Source organism: Erinaceus europaeus, chromosome 1 (genome assembly GCF_950295315.1).
Source record: "Erinaceus europaeus chromosome 1, mEriEur2.1, whole genome shotgun sequence".
NCBI lineage: Eukaryota > Metazoa > Chordata > Mammalia > Eulipotyphla > Erinaceidae > Erinaceus > Erinaceus europaeus.
In genome coordinates, this window is record NC_080162.1 from 119,461,077 (window position 1) to 119,475,781 (window position 14,705).

At 41.0% G+C, this 14,705-nt stretch overlaps 1 protein-coding gene across 1 annotated transcript in view; it reads left to right on the forward strand.

The window, feature by feature from the left end:
• The window catches only part of ANXA13 (annexin A13), a 72,858-nt gene that overhangs the window by 29,834 nt on the left and 28,319 nt on the right, over positions 1-14,705 (forward strand). The window contains exons 4-5 of the mRNA XM_060202054.1: positions 385-460; positions 14,543-14,637. Of these exons, the coding sequence (XP_060058037.1) occupies positions 385-460; positions 14,543-14,637 (171 nt within the window). The remainder of the gene's footprint in view (positions 1-384; positions 461-14,542; positions 14,638-14,705) is intronic.

Genomic DNA, 14,705 nt, shown 5'->3' on the forward strand with positions numbered 1-14,705 from the left:
GAATAAATAAATAAAATACATATTTAAAAAAATCTAAATATCACTACAAGACAAAAGATGGCCCACAAAAGCAGAGGAAGGACTAATATGACTAATATGTCTATTACTTCTCAATGTATATAAAATATAGAAGGGAACTGAGCCAGTGAGACTGCCTAGTGAAGTCATACATGCACAAGGCCCTAAGCTCATTGCCTGGCACCTGAAAACAGAATTCTCTGTGGCTTCTCAAGGCCATTTGACTCCAAGAAGTACCAGCCATCTCTCTGGGGCAAGAGGCTCCCCACCTGGTTTCCACATGTGCCACATGACTACTACCATTCAGCCAGAGATAATTGAATAATGTCTGTGTTGCTCACTGACCTTGTCAATTATTTCCTCCAGGCCAAAGCGAGAAGTCATGAGGGTTTTAATGTGGACCGAGATGCAAAAAAACTGAACAAAGCCTGCAAAGGAATGGGTATGGAAGATATTTTGTTCACTCATTTAATTTTGAAGTTTATTTCACTTGAGGTTAGATCCAACTTTCCCATGATCTTTGGAAGATGGTCTCCTATTTATCATATGTACTATAAGCTAAATTGTCCATTTCTTAGGATCCCTTAATAAAGCCTCCCAAAGTCATAATCAGATCCTATTATGATTCAGGATGCAGTGTAATAGCTGGTAATTGAATATTGTAACATTTATTTTGACTTTGAGGTGGGATTCAAGAGAAGTGTAGCCATACAGTCCCAATGTCACCTGAGCCCTTCTCATTCCTTTTCTGGAAGTAGTGGAGAACTAGATCCAGGGAAATCTTTCTTAGAGCCCTAGGGGCTGCCTCTACAGGCAGATAAAACAAAGATGAAACTATGGCCAAGGCCACAAAGCAAGTATCTAAATTGAAGAAATTGTTTATACCCATACCTAATGGTAGTGAATGTCCAAGAATGAGAGACTGAATAAAAGATCAGGAGTATGATAAATCCATTAACAAGATGGGACAAAAGAGAGAGCACCTGCTGATAGAATCAAAAAGTCATAAAGACACTTGGGGACTTAAGAAGTTCATAAAATAAGTATGGCTTTAGTCCCAGAAGCCTGGAAGAGGGTGGGATCCAAAATATAAACAGATGTGTAACGTTGCTTCCTACTCACTGACAACATCATATGGCCAGGAATGAGCACCTTCAACTCCCCCTACCATCCCCATGGATGTATTTATTGCTGTTCTCAAACCTCACCTCTTCCTTTCCCAACTCCCACCTACTCACAGGGTTAGTGGCATTACAACCAAATCACCTCAGCCACACAGCTGCAGTTGTAGAGTACAGGGTGAGGGTAGGACTGAGAAGAAATAGCTTAATGCCATTTTCAGATGAAGAGGTCATTTGAGCCCACGGGATGTTTTTGTGTATTATTCATTTTCTCTCTTGTTCCCCTTAAGCTAGAATATCACTTTATTGAGGGGATGCTGACTTACAGAATTGTTGTCAGGAGGGCACATTTCCACATTTGCCCAGAATTCTTTCTCTCAGTGTGATATAATGCTGATATCATAAGGTTCACTCTTGTGCTACATACAATAGAGTGGATTGGAGGTTACAGGTATATAGCTATCATCTCTAGTGCCAGAACATTCTCATCACCTTATAAAGAAGCCTCACTTGCACTGGTGGTCAGTGTCCACTCCCATTTCTCTTTGGGTTCAGGCAAATGGTAATAGCTGGTAATTGAATATTGTGACATTTATTTTTACTTTGAGGTAGGATTCAAGAGAAGGGTAGCCATACAATCCCAATGTTACCTGAACCCTTCTCATTCCTTTTCCACTTTCTATGGGCTTGTCTGTTCTGGACACTACATATAAATGGCATGGTGTGCTGTGAGACCTTTAGTGTCTGACATTTGACATCAGTGCTAGACTTTTCATTTAGATATAGACCAGTGCTGATTTATTTTCCCAGGGATGAATTTTGTGGTAAAAACAAATGACCACCAATTCTTTTTATGACTCCAGAGGAAAGAATGGGATCCATGCTGGATGCTCCTATTTCATTTAGTATAAGAAATCATTTAACCATACAATAGTCCACTTTGTTCTCAGAAATGTTGGGGAAGTTCCAAAGAGTTGGGAGTGAGACATATCTGGTAGGGAATTTGTAGAAAGGATTTCTACATGCTGTGTATTCTTAACTAGGAGAGGAAATGCTGAATGAAAAGACGATGAGCTGAATGAAAAGAAATGCTGAATGAAAAGATGATTTCGGGAACATCAGATAAAAAAAAAAGCAGGGGTTCTGTCAGCAAAGAGGAATTGCTTCTTGCTCATATCTTAGTCACAATCTCATAACCTTGCATCTAGATAGCAGCTGTCAGGAGACATGTATACCTGGAGATGACAGGATGTCTGTAGTTGTGAGTTTTGCTGAGTGGTTGAGCCTCACAGGTGCTTCCCTGCTGCCTCCCAAGTGAGTTCCTTGACACCTGGAGGTGGGTTGGAAACTGGAGTTGATGTAGATGTGGAAATGACTCAGATGTAGTTGATGATAAAGTCCCACATTCTCAGTCACCAGTTGTGTTCAGTTTAATGATCACAGATGCAGCGCCTACTGAATGCCAAAGCTGTGCCGTGTTCTCACCCATCTTGGATGTGTCCACAGGTGGAACCACTATCGTGCTCATTGCTGTTTTATAGCTCCTCTTCTGCCAGGTGATAAGCTGGGCACCACACACATACTGTCTTAGTGAGTCCTCTCAGCATCCCTGTGAAGCTGTGTTATTATAGTGATTCAACAGTTGAGGAAGCCAACACACAAAGGCTGAATATCCTGTCCAAGCTCAGAGTTATGAAGTAAGGGTAGAGTGATTAGAAACTAAGACCTTTCTCAAGAGTTGGGCTTTGGTTGCCAAGACTAGGTTTGAATAAGTGTCAGGGCAGTTGCATACCCTGTAGAACACACATGTGCAAGGACCTGGGCTCAATCCTGAATCCTCACCTGTGCTGGGAAGCTTCACAAATTGTGAAGTTGTGCTACAGGTATTTCTCTTTCTTTTTCTTTTTCTCTATCCGCCTTTCCTGTCAATTTCTCTGTATCTATCAAAACAAATAAAATGTTAAATACACTAAAAATATAAATAAATAAATTAAATATCTTCCCAGTAGCCACAATGGTAAGTCATTGTGTTGATTTAATTTTTTTTTAGAATCCAGCACTTAAAAGAACAATAAAAACTATGGATCTAATTTTAATAATATACTTTATGTCCATGTTAAAAAAAAGTCTATATCATCTAAATAGGCAACCAAAAACTGAGTTTCTGGTATCTTGATCTTGAATCCATTTGGATTTCACCTTGTATGGCATTAGGTGGTGGTCTACTTTTACTTTACTTTTTTTATATTTTTTTATTTAAGAAAGGATTAATTAACAAAGCCATAGGGTAGGAGGGATACAATTCCACACAATTCCCACCACGCAATCTCCATATACCACCGCATCCCCTAATAGCTTTCCCATTCTCTATCCCTCTGGGAGCATGGACCCAAGGTCATTGTGGGTTGCAGAAGGTAGAAGGTCTGGATTCTGTAATTGAACATGGGCGTTGACTGGTTAGTCCATACTCCCAGTCTGCCTCTCTCTTTCCCTAGTAGGATGGGTCTCTGGGGAAGCGGAGCTCCAGGACACATTGGTAGGGTCTTCAGTCCAGGGAAGCTTGGCCGGCATCCTGATGACATCTGGAACCTGGTGACTGAAAAGAGAGTTAACATACGAAGCCAAACAAATTGTTGAGCAATCATGGACCCAAAGCTTGGAATAGTGGAGAGGAAGTGTTAGGGGGGTACTCACTGCAAACTCTAGTGTACTTCTGCTTTCAGGTATATATTTTGCACTAGTTTATGATTACGTGTGAACATATGTTCTCTCTCACAGAAACTGGTGTATATCTAGGTTTTGGGACTTTGTTAGAAAGTGAACCACCTGAGATGGAATTAGAGTATACACTGAAAGGAAAGGTCTCACTCGAGTAATGAAGCTGAAGGGTTGTCATTCCACACATGAAGTCTCTGGACACAGTCTGAAGTGAAGCATGTTGAGGTGGCAATCGTTGTGTTGGTTAGGTTGTGATCGGCAGATGCAATATTATTTGATATGGATTGGGAGAGGCATACGGGAAAGTGGGCCCTATCCAATGATTCCAGGACTGGGGGAAGTAGAGGCTCTATAGTGGAGATGTGAGGTTCCTGCTGTCTTAGGGTTCAAAAAGACAATGGATAGTTAATGTTATCATCACATTATTTGGTAATTGGGTTAACTTTGAAAAGTCCTTTTGTTAGGGTTTGCTGTACAGTACCCAGTATCTTGTATATAGCTGTGCTATTGGTTGCTTCTGATCTACTTGGTCTAGGCTTTTGAGAGAGTCTGCATATCAAATACACAGCCTATATATTTAAAAGATTCAGTTTGTGTTTTGAAAAACTTCGAGACATACAATTAATTTTCTCCCTTTCGTATTAATTAACTAGTGCTTTATATGACTACATTTTACTAGGAGTGTACATAAACACCATTCCCACCACCAAAAGACTGTGACCCATCCCTCCTACCCACTCCCACCCCCCACTGGCCCAGGAAGCTGCATGTCTACCCCTCACCACAGGGTTTTTACTTTGGTGCCCTACTTACAATTTGATCAGGTCCTGCTTTTAGTTTCTCTTTCAGATCTTCTTACTCAACTTCTGTTGATGAGTGGGATCATCCCACACTCATCTTTATCTTTCTGACTTAGCTCACTTAACATAATTCTTTCTAGCTCCATCCAAGATGGGTCTGAGAAGGTGGGTTCATTGTTCTTGATAGCTGCATAGTATTCCATTGTGTATATATAGCACAGCTTTCTCAGCCACTCATCTGTTGTTGGGCACCTGGGCTGCTTCCAGGTTTTAGCTATTATGAATTGTGCTGCTATGAACATAGGAGTACACACCTCATTTTGGTTGGGTGTTATGGAGTCCTTGGGGTATAACCCCAGGAGAGCAATTACTGGATCATATGGAAGGTCCATGTCTAGCCTTCTCAGAGTTTTCCAGACTGCTCTCCACAGAGGCTGGACCAATTTACATTCCCACCAGCAATGTAAAAGGGTTCCTCTGTCCCCACAACCTCTCCAGCATTTGTTGATGCTGTCCTTTTTGATGTATGCCATTCTTACAGGAGTGAGGTGGTATATTAGTGTTGTCTTAATTTGCATTTCTCTGACAATCAGTGACCTAGAGCAGTTTTTCATGTGTTTGTTAGCCTTTTGGATTTCCTCTGTAGTGAATGTTTTGTTCATATCCTCTGCCCATTTTTGGATGGGGTCATTTGCTTTTTTGGTGCTTAGTTTTACTTTTCTAGATGTGACTATCCTGTTTTCTTGGCACCATTTGCTCAAGAGACCTTCTTTTCCTCATTGAATGGTTTTGGCCCATTTGTCATATGCTAGGTGGTTGTATATGTATGGGCTCATTTCTGGGATTTTGATTCTGCTCCACTAATCCAAGTGTCCATTTTTATTTCAGTATCATGCTGTTTTCATTACTATTTCTTTGTAGTATAAACTGAAGTTGGGAGCATGGTACCTCCATATTTTCCTTTTTTTCTCAGAAGTGATTTGGCAATTTGTGGCCTTTTGTGGTTTCACACAATTTTTAAAATTCAATTTGTTTGAAAAATGGGACTGCATTGAAATTGATCACTTTTCATAGAGTGGCCATTTTAATGTTTATTCTTCCAATCCAGGAACAAGGAGTACTCTTCCTCTTGTGTGTCCTTCTCTGGTTCTATTAACAATGTCTTACATTTCTTGTAAAGGTCCTTCACCTCCTTCATGAGATTCACTTTATCTCTTCAGGTTCTATTGCAAATGACATTGAGTCTTTCATTTCTATTTATTCATATTCTTTGTTTGTATATAGAAATGCCACAGGTTTATGTGTATTGATTTTGTATCCTGCTACCTTACTGAATTTATGTACTATTTCCAGTAGTTCTTTTGTGGGGTGTCTGGGGTTCTCTAAGTAAATTACCATGTCATCAGCAAAGAGTGACAGTTTGATTTCTTCCTTTCCAATCTGTATACCTTTGATTTCTCTTTCTTGTTTGATTGCAGTGAGAGGGACCTCAAGGAAATGTTTAATATTAGTGGAGATAGTGGACATTCTTGTCAGATTCCCAATTTTAGGGGGAAAGCTTTCAGCTTTTTCCCATTGAGAAAGATGTTAGCTATGGATTTGTCTTAAATGGTCTCTGTTGAGGAATGGTCCTTCTATTCTCAGTTTCTGGAGGGTGTTTATCATAAATGGGTGTTGAACCTTGTCAAATGCCTTTTTGGCATCAATGTGATTTTTATTTTTATTTTTGCTATGATGAATTACATTGATTGACTTGGAGAAACTGAACTATCCTTGCTTCCCGGGGATGAATTCCACTTGGTCTTGGTGAGTTATTCTTTTGCTGCATTGTTGGATTTGATTTGCCAAGGTCGTCTTCAGGATCTTTGCATCAGTGTTCATCAAAGATATAGGTCTATAGTTTTCTTTCCTGGTAGAGTCCTTTCCTGCTTTGAGGATCAAAGTGATGTCAGCCTCACAGAACGTGTTTGAGAGTTATTGCCCCCCTTCAATTTTCTGGAAGAGTTTGAGGAGAACCAGTATTAGTTCTTCTTTAAAAGAATTTGTTAGTAAGGCGGTCTGGGTTTTTACTCTTGGGAAGATTTTTTGATGCCTGATTCAATTTCTTTACTAGCGATTGGCTAGTTTAATCTGTCTACTTCCTCTGGGGTTAGGCTTGCAGGTGGTAAGGCTCTAGAAACATGTCCATCTCTTCTAGGTTGTCCAATTTATTTTCATAGAGATGTTCATAATATTCACATATGATTCTTTGTATCTCCCCATTTTCAGTTGTAATTTCATCTCTCTTGTTCCTGTTATTATTATAGTTTTCTCTTTTTATTTTTGTGAGTCTAACCAGTGGTTTCTCTATTTTATTTATCCTTTTGAAGAACAATGTCATGGTTTCATTCATCTTTGGAATCATCTTCCTGGAATTCTGTTTTATTAATTTCTGCTCATCCCACAGGGTCTGGTAGTTGGTCTCTTCACTTTCTTTTTTTTTTCTCTAAGTAAATTCTAAGTTCTTTTTTTACTTCTTCAATGACCCAGGTGTTATTCAGAAGTGTATTGTTCAGTCTTTATAGTTTGGGTGTATTTCTTTGTTCTTATTTAGTGATTGATGTCTAACTTCACTGCCTCATGGTCAAAAGAGATATTTTTCTATGACTTCAACATTCACTTACTTATTAAGGCTGTCTTTGGATCCCTTGAAAATGCTCTATGTGTTCTTGAAAAGAATGTATATTTTTTGAGGGGTAAAATATTCTGAATTTATCTGTTATATTCATCTCACCTGTAACTTCATTTAAGGCCTCTGTTTCCTTGTTGATTTTTTTTTGTCCTAATGATCTGTCTCTTGCTATGAGTTGTGTGTTTTTGTGCTGCTGTCAATGTCTCCCTTAAGGTCAATAAGTAGCTTTTTACATATTTGGATGCACACATATTAGGAGCATATATATTGATGATGGTTATGTCTTCCTATTGGACAGACCCTCTGACTAATATGTGTCTATATCTGTCTCTTTTCACCTTCTTTGCATGAAAGTCTAATTTATCTGATATTTGAATAGCTGTTTCTGCCCTTTTATTTGCATTATTGGCTTGGACTATCTTGTTTCAGCCTGTCACCCAGAACTTCTGTTTGTCTTTCTTTTGGATGTGTGTTTCCTGGAGACACAGAATAGATGGGCCTTGTGTTTTAGTCCATTAAGTCACTCTGAATTGTTTGGTGAATTTAAGCCATGTGAATTGGGCTTAAATTCACATATGATTACTGATAAAAGTGGTTTGCTTATAGCCATTCTAGTTTTTGTTTCAAGGTTGTTTTATGCTCTTGTTGACTCTTTCTGATTGTTACTTTATGTGGATGGTTCTCAATAGTGGTCTTACCTACTGTACACATGTCTGCTGTTTGTGCTATATTTTGTTTGTGGTTATCGTGATTATTGTGTAATGCATGATATCTACAAGAGTAATATTGATGGTGCAAATGCTATGACCACACTCTAGAAGACAAAATCTGGTCCACCAAGATCCATGGAGAAGCAATGCTTATCCTTGAAACATATAGGGGCAGAAAAAAAGTGGTATTAATATCTCATGATCTTGAGCTCAGTACTCTTTCACTCGCCAGCCATAGAATACACAGAGCCTATCACTTTACCAGCCCTTTTTATGTGCTAATATCTTCCTTTTGAGCAACTGGATCAGATTTAAAATCAACACAAAGTCAGTTAGACAAGTGTTCCACTGTTGCATGGCTCTATCACTGAGTATCTGACAGATTGAGCAATGGTTGTGTCCACCGGAACCTGTGGATGTGACATTGTCTGGTAAAAGGGTCTTTGCACATATAATTCAGGGTCTTGAGAAGAGATTATCTCAGTTACTTGAGGGGGCCCTAACCCATTGGCAAGTGTTCCTACAAGAGACAGAAGAGGACACAGGGAGAGAGCCAGGTGAAGACAGGCAGACATTGCAGCCACAAAGCAAGGAGCACTAGGATTGCCAGCAGCCTCTGGAAGTTGGAAAAGACAAGGAACATATTCTACCCAGGAGTCTCAGGGGGAGGTGCTGCAGGAGGAGTGTGGACTTGATGACTGTGATTTTCATCTAGTGGCAATTTTGAGGGAATAAACTGCTGTTGTTTTAAGCCACCCCATTTGTAGTAACTGATTCAAAGTCTCCTAGAACCTAACACAGAGACCAAGAGGAAAGTGATGACCCTCTATGCAAGCAAGATTCTTTTCCATTTATTATTTCATCGATCATCCCTGGAACCCCACTTCCAAAGGAGAAGCTCTGGGTATGAGAACCCCTGTGGTGTCAGCCAAAGGGAGCAGCCTTGAGCAGCAGGTCCAGGGCTCAGCAAGATAGGCTGCAGCTGGGCTGGTGGTGAGAGACAACAGGGAAGCAGAACTCTTCAGCCATCTGGAACAAAGGCACCCAGAAGGAAGTGAAAAGCACTTAAATCTTTGCAGCCTCCTTCCTGATGAAATCTTGCTGTGAATCTGCCCAGGAAATTGCTGGGAAAGCAAAAGACATAAGAGTCTGATCTTTCTCCCTAGTGTGACCTCAGTGGTGTTGCCACACTCTGGCTGTCTCCAGGGTGCTGTTCACATTGAGCTTCCTGCTTTTCTCATTGTTCATATCTTTCCTAGAACCATTAGGGACTGGTCTCCCTGCCTCAGTAGGGACTCAGTACTTACGGGAAGCTGATCAGCAGCATAGACTGCTTATATGGCACACACTGCAAAGTATAAAATGACATCACTGCTCAATAAACCTTTGCTTGGGTGGGTATAGGAGCAGTTCCCATTGCAAACCTGAGATCAGGACTCCAATTATCTCTCCTTCACATCTCTCCTGTTGCTGGGTTGCCCCAAGAGTGCTTTGTATTTTAGTTTCTGGGGTTTTATTTATTTATTTATTTTATAAAAAGGAAACATTGACAAAACCATAGGATAAGACGGGTACAGCTTCGCACAATTCCCACCACCACACCTCCATATACCAACCCCTCCCCTGATAGCTTTCCTACTCTTTAACTCTCTAGGAGTATGGACCCAAAATCATTGTGGGATGCAGAAGGTGGAAGGTCTGGCTTCTGTAATTGCTTCCCTGCTGAAAATGGGCATTGACAGGTCGATCCATACTCCCATCCTGTCTCTCTCTTCTCCTAGTGGGGAAGGGCTCTGGGGAAGTGTTGGGGTGCGTCACAGGAGAGAGAAGAGACCAGGAACTCATGGCAGTGTGGTAATACAATTCTTTATTGGTGCGGGAGCCCCAGAGTTGAGTGTGAGTACAGTGGGTTTAGGCCACGTGGAGCAAGCAAAATAGCCACCTCCCACTATGCATGCCAGCCCTTCTCCAGGTCTTCTCCAGGTAGGGACGCGGAACAGAAAAAGAGGGAGAGAGAGAGAGCAGAAACAGGAGTGACTTTCATAGGAGAATTCTGGAAGTGGCAAGTCAGGAACGGGATTGGCTAGGAAAGGGGGTGGAGAGAGGCAAAAGGCATGCTGGGAAGGTGGAAGTGTCCTTAGAAACTGTTGCAATGGTTTTAATTGAAGAGGATAATGTGGTGGGGATCTTTCAGGCAAAACAATGACTATGTAAATAGTGCTTACATGGAAATATAGTGGTTTGTGGGCCCTGCCAATATTCAACCACATCTGCACAATTTCCCAACAGGGAAGCGGAGCTCCAAGGCACATTGGTGGGGTTGTCTGTCCAGGGAAGTCTGGTCGCATCCTGTTAGCATTTGGAACCTGGCTGAAAAGAGAGTCAATATACAAAGCCAAACAAACTGTTGGACAGTTATGGACCTAAAGGCTGGAATAGTGCAGGTGAAGTGTTGGGGGGTCCTCCATTTTGTAGATAGCTAGTAGGCATATTTTAGTTATATTTCAAAGGACCTATAGCTATACTAGTGTTTTTTTTTGTTTGTTTGCTTTTTTGCCTGAGCCTGAAATCTGATATGCAGGTGGATCCTAGTTATTGTCTGTGAGATGATGTCATGGCTGGAAAAGGACCAGAAAGCTGGATCAGGGAAGAGAGTAGCTCCCTAATATGGGAAAAGGGTATAAATATTACTGTAAACCCCCATCAATTTGATGTGATCTGGGGCCCACATTCAACTTAGGAGCCTATGTGACCTCTGCATCCCTGTAGATCTGAGCTCACATTCTGTGTTCATGAGTAGGAACATTCCAAGCTGCCCCAATATCAGTACCCATCTTCCTCAGGTGTAGCATAGAGTATGTTGTCCAGCCTCCCTTCGGAGGATGGAACATTCTCTACCATTGTTGATCCAGGTTGAGGGCAATGTCCTATGGGGGCCCACAAAGGGGTCTATTTTGTTGTTCCTGATAGAGATGACCGGAAATAATGGAGAGAGGGACTTATTTGAGGTCTAGACCCATCAGGTCTGTTTGGGAGACTCAAGACTCCCCAATTAGGGCCCTATCTGGTGGGATGACCTGATAGTGACTAAAGATTCATTGTTAAAGTATACCAGTCTCTTGCCCTTATTCAGCTTTTGCAGTCCTTGCTTTGCTAAGCTTAGCTTTGGAGTGAGTGAGAGAACTGTAATAGGAAGTAGCTGATGAGGGTATCTAAGTCTAGGTGGACACTATTTCATTATGAACTTGATACTGACTCACTAAACACTATTGTGTATTTTTCCTTTCAGGTATGTATTTTGTCCTAATTTATAGATACATGTGAACATATGCTCTATCTTACAGGACCTGGCCTATATCTAAGTTTTGGGACTTTGTTAGGAAGTGAACCTTCTGGAATGGAATTAGAGACTACCATGAAAGGAAAGGTCTCACCCGAATGATGAGGGTGAAGGGTTGGCAATCCATGCCTGATGTCTCTGTACACAGTCTGAGGTGAAGCATGCTGAGATGGTACTTGTTACATTGATTATGTTGGAATCAGCGGATGCAACATCATTTGGCCTGACTTGAGAGAAGCATGCAGGGAAGTGAGCTCCACCCCAGAGGTTCCAGGATTGGGAGAAATATAGGCTCTATAGATGAAGCGGGAGATTCCTGTTGTCATAGGGTTTAAGAAGACAATAAATAGATAGTTATTGCAAACATTGTTTGGCAATTGGGTTAACTTTGAAGAATCCCTTTGTTAGGATTTTCTTTTCTTTTTTTTTTATTTAAGAAAGGATTAATTAACAAAACCATAGGGTAGGAGGGGTACAACTCCACACAATTCCCACCACCCAATCTCCATATCCCACCCCCTCCCCTGATAGCTTTCCCATTCTCTATCCCTCTGGGAGCATGGACCCAGGGTCATTGTGGGTTGTAGAAGGTGGAAGGTCTGGCTTCTGTAATTGCTTCCTCGCTGAACACGGGCATACACCCTCACCATATTTCATGTCCTTTGACATAGTTTGCATATAGGTATGCCACCAGTTGCTTTTGTTCTCCCTGGACTAAGCTTTTAAGAGAATCAACATATCAGACTCAGCCTATGTATTGAAAAGACTCAGTCTGTGCTTTAAAAAGTTTGAGATACTCAATTTTTCCCTTCTCATATTAATTAAATAGTGATTTACATGACTGAAAATTGATAGGAGTGTACATAAACACCATTCCCACCACCAAAAGACTGTGTCCCATAACTTCCACCCATCCCCTCTGCCCCCCCCCCCCAATTACCTCATGAAGCTGAACATTCACCCTACCCTCCACCCAGGTTTTTTCTTTGGTGCCCTACTCCATATTTTTGTTTTGTTTTTCTAAAGCATTCCAGGGAGGAAAGTGTAAAAATCATCATTTTTTGAAATGTTAACTTGATTTTCCTAAATTGGCCAGAAATGCAACAATTGCTTGTGGCATCTAAGTAAAAGGTCTTCTCTCAGTTCCTGCTGCTTAGAGTCCTGCTGTGCAGCATGGGCAACTCACCCCGATGCTAAGACAGTCTCAGTACTATGAAGGTTTTTTCATCCACTCATTTATTTTATGGGTTTGCATTTGTGTAGACATCCATTCATCCAACAAGTCTGGTAAATATAGAGAGCCTTCTGTGTAGATACAGCTTCCCCACTGAACATGGGCGTTGACATGTTAATCCATACTGCCAGACTGCCTCTCTCTTTCCCTAGTGGGGTGGGGCTCTGGGGAATCAGAGCTCCAGGATACATTGGTGGGTTGTCTGTCCAGGGAAGTCTAGTTGGCATCATGCTAGCATCTGGAACCTGGTGGCTGAAAAAAAGAGTTAACATATGAAACCAAACAAGTTGTTGACTAATCATGATCCTAAAGGCTGGAGTAGTACAGATGAAGAGATGGGGGAGTCTCCGATTTGTAGATAGCTAGTAGGCCTATTTTAGTTATATTCCAAAGGGCCTGTGGTTATACTAGTTTTTTTTTTTTCCTGAGCCTAACATCTGATATGCAGGTGGATCCATGTTATTGTCTGAGGCTGTTGTCATGGCTGGTTTTTTGGGTAATTTTTAAGTTCATTATTTTTTATTTGATATAACAGAGAAAATTGAGAAGCTTCACCACTCATGAAGCTTTCCCCCCTGCAGGTGGGGATAGAGAGCTTGAATCTAGGTCCTTACACATGGTAGTGCATGTACTCAACTGGGTGCACAACTGCCCAACCCCTGAAAACATTCCTTTTTTTCCCCACAGTTCCAACCATGTTCCCTTCCACCATACTCCTACTTTTCCTCCCATCAGAATGCATCTGTCCCACAACTTGTTTGTACAGGACCTGGTCTCATCATCCCATAAGAACAATCATGCAAATTCAACTAGTTCAACTCCCTTAGAAAATTTCAGAGTTAAAACAAAACAGAGCAACTACACAAATAGCAAACAGAGAGAGTAGAACAAGATCAGCCTAATGCAGACTTCTGGCCACAAATAAATACTTGGGGGTTTCTTTCTTGGCATTTGGAGATAATGTTAAGGATGGTAATTTCTAGGGCTGCTGTGGGCCAGTAGAAAGACTCACTTCCTATGATGGTTGTCAATAGGCAGAACTATCTGGTTAACATTTTCCTAAAAATCATTTTTATTCCTGCCTTTTACAAAATACCAATAAAAGTGGGGGTCAGAGAGATATCCCATTTGGTAGGTTTATGGGGGTGCCACAGTACCCAGGGGAGTTCCTGTCTCTTCTATCTCTGGTGCTCTATCTAAATGAAAAGGTCATCTATATCCAACCTCCCTGAACACACTCTGTCTCTTCTTTATATTTTATTTATTTATTTGATAGAGACAGAAGGAAATCAAGAGAGAGGGGAAGAGACAGAGAGGTCTATAACACTGCTTCACTATGTACATATCTTCCCCCCACAGGTAGGGACTGGGGGCTTGAACCTAGATCCTTGTGCATTGTAAAGTGTGTGCTCAAACACGTGCCACCAGTTTTCTCCAAACATATTCTGTCTTGTCTAAATGAGAAAACCGGTCACTTTGGAAGCAGTGAAATCTCACATCCTTGACCAAGAAATTATTAAGTGACACGTAACCATGCTCTTCTTCTTTTTCTGACTGAATACTGTTCCACTGCATAGATATAGACATAGCACAAGTTGTGTATCTATCTATCCATTGTTGAACTTTCAAGTTGTTTCCATCTTTTGCTATCACAAACATTTGTGTGCAAGTTTCACATGAATATATGTTTTCATTTTTCTTGAGTATATAATTAGGAGAAGGAACAATTGAAGTCTTCTGTCCAACTCCTGGAACTGTGCTTCCTGAGCATAAGATTTCAGTGGATATTTGCCGTGTGAGTGGAAAAAGTACAGTTCTTAGCACTAGACATTTACTCTGTCCACTACACTGCCTTCCCCAGCTTGCTCTAAAATAAGCCTCTATCTTGTCCTTGTTCTCTGTGACTTTGTTTCTTTCTCTTGCTTTTTAGGAACTGATGATTCAGCCATCATTGAAATCTTATCAAGCCGGACATCAAATGAGAGACAGCAAATAAAGCAAAAGTACAAGGCAACATATGGCAAGGTGACTCCAAGGTTCCTTAGCAAACATGCACACAACCTTAGACTTGATCATTTCTGCTTCCTCTTCAT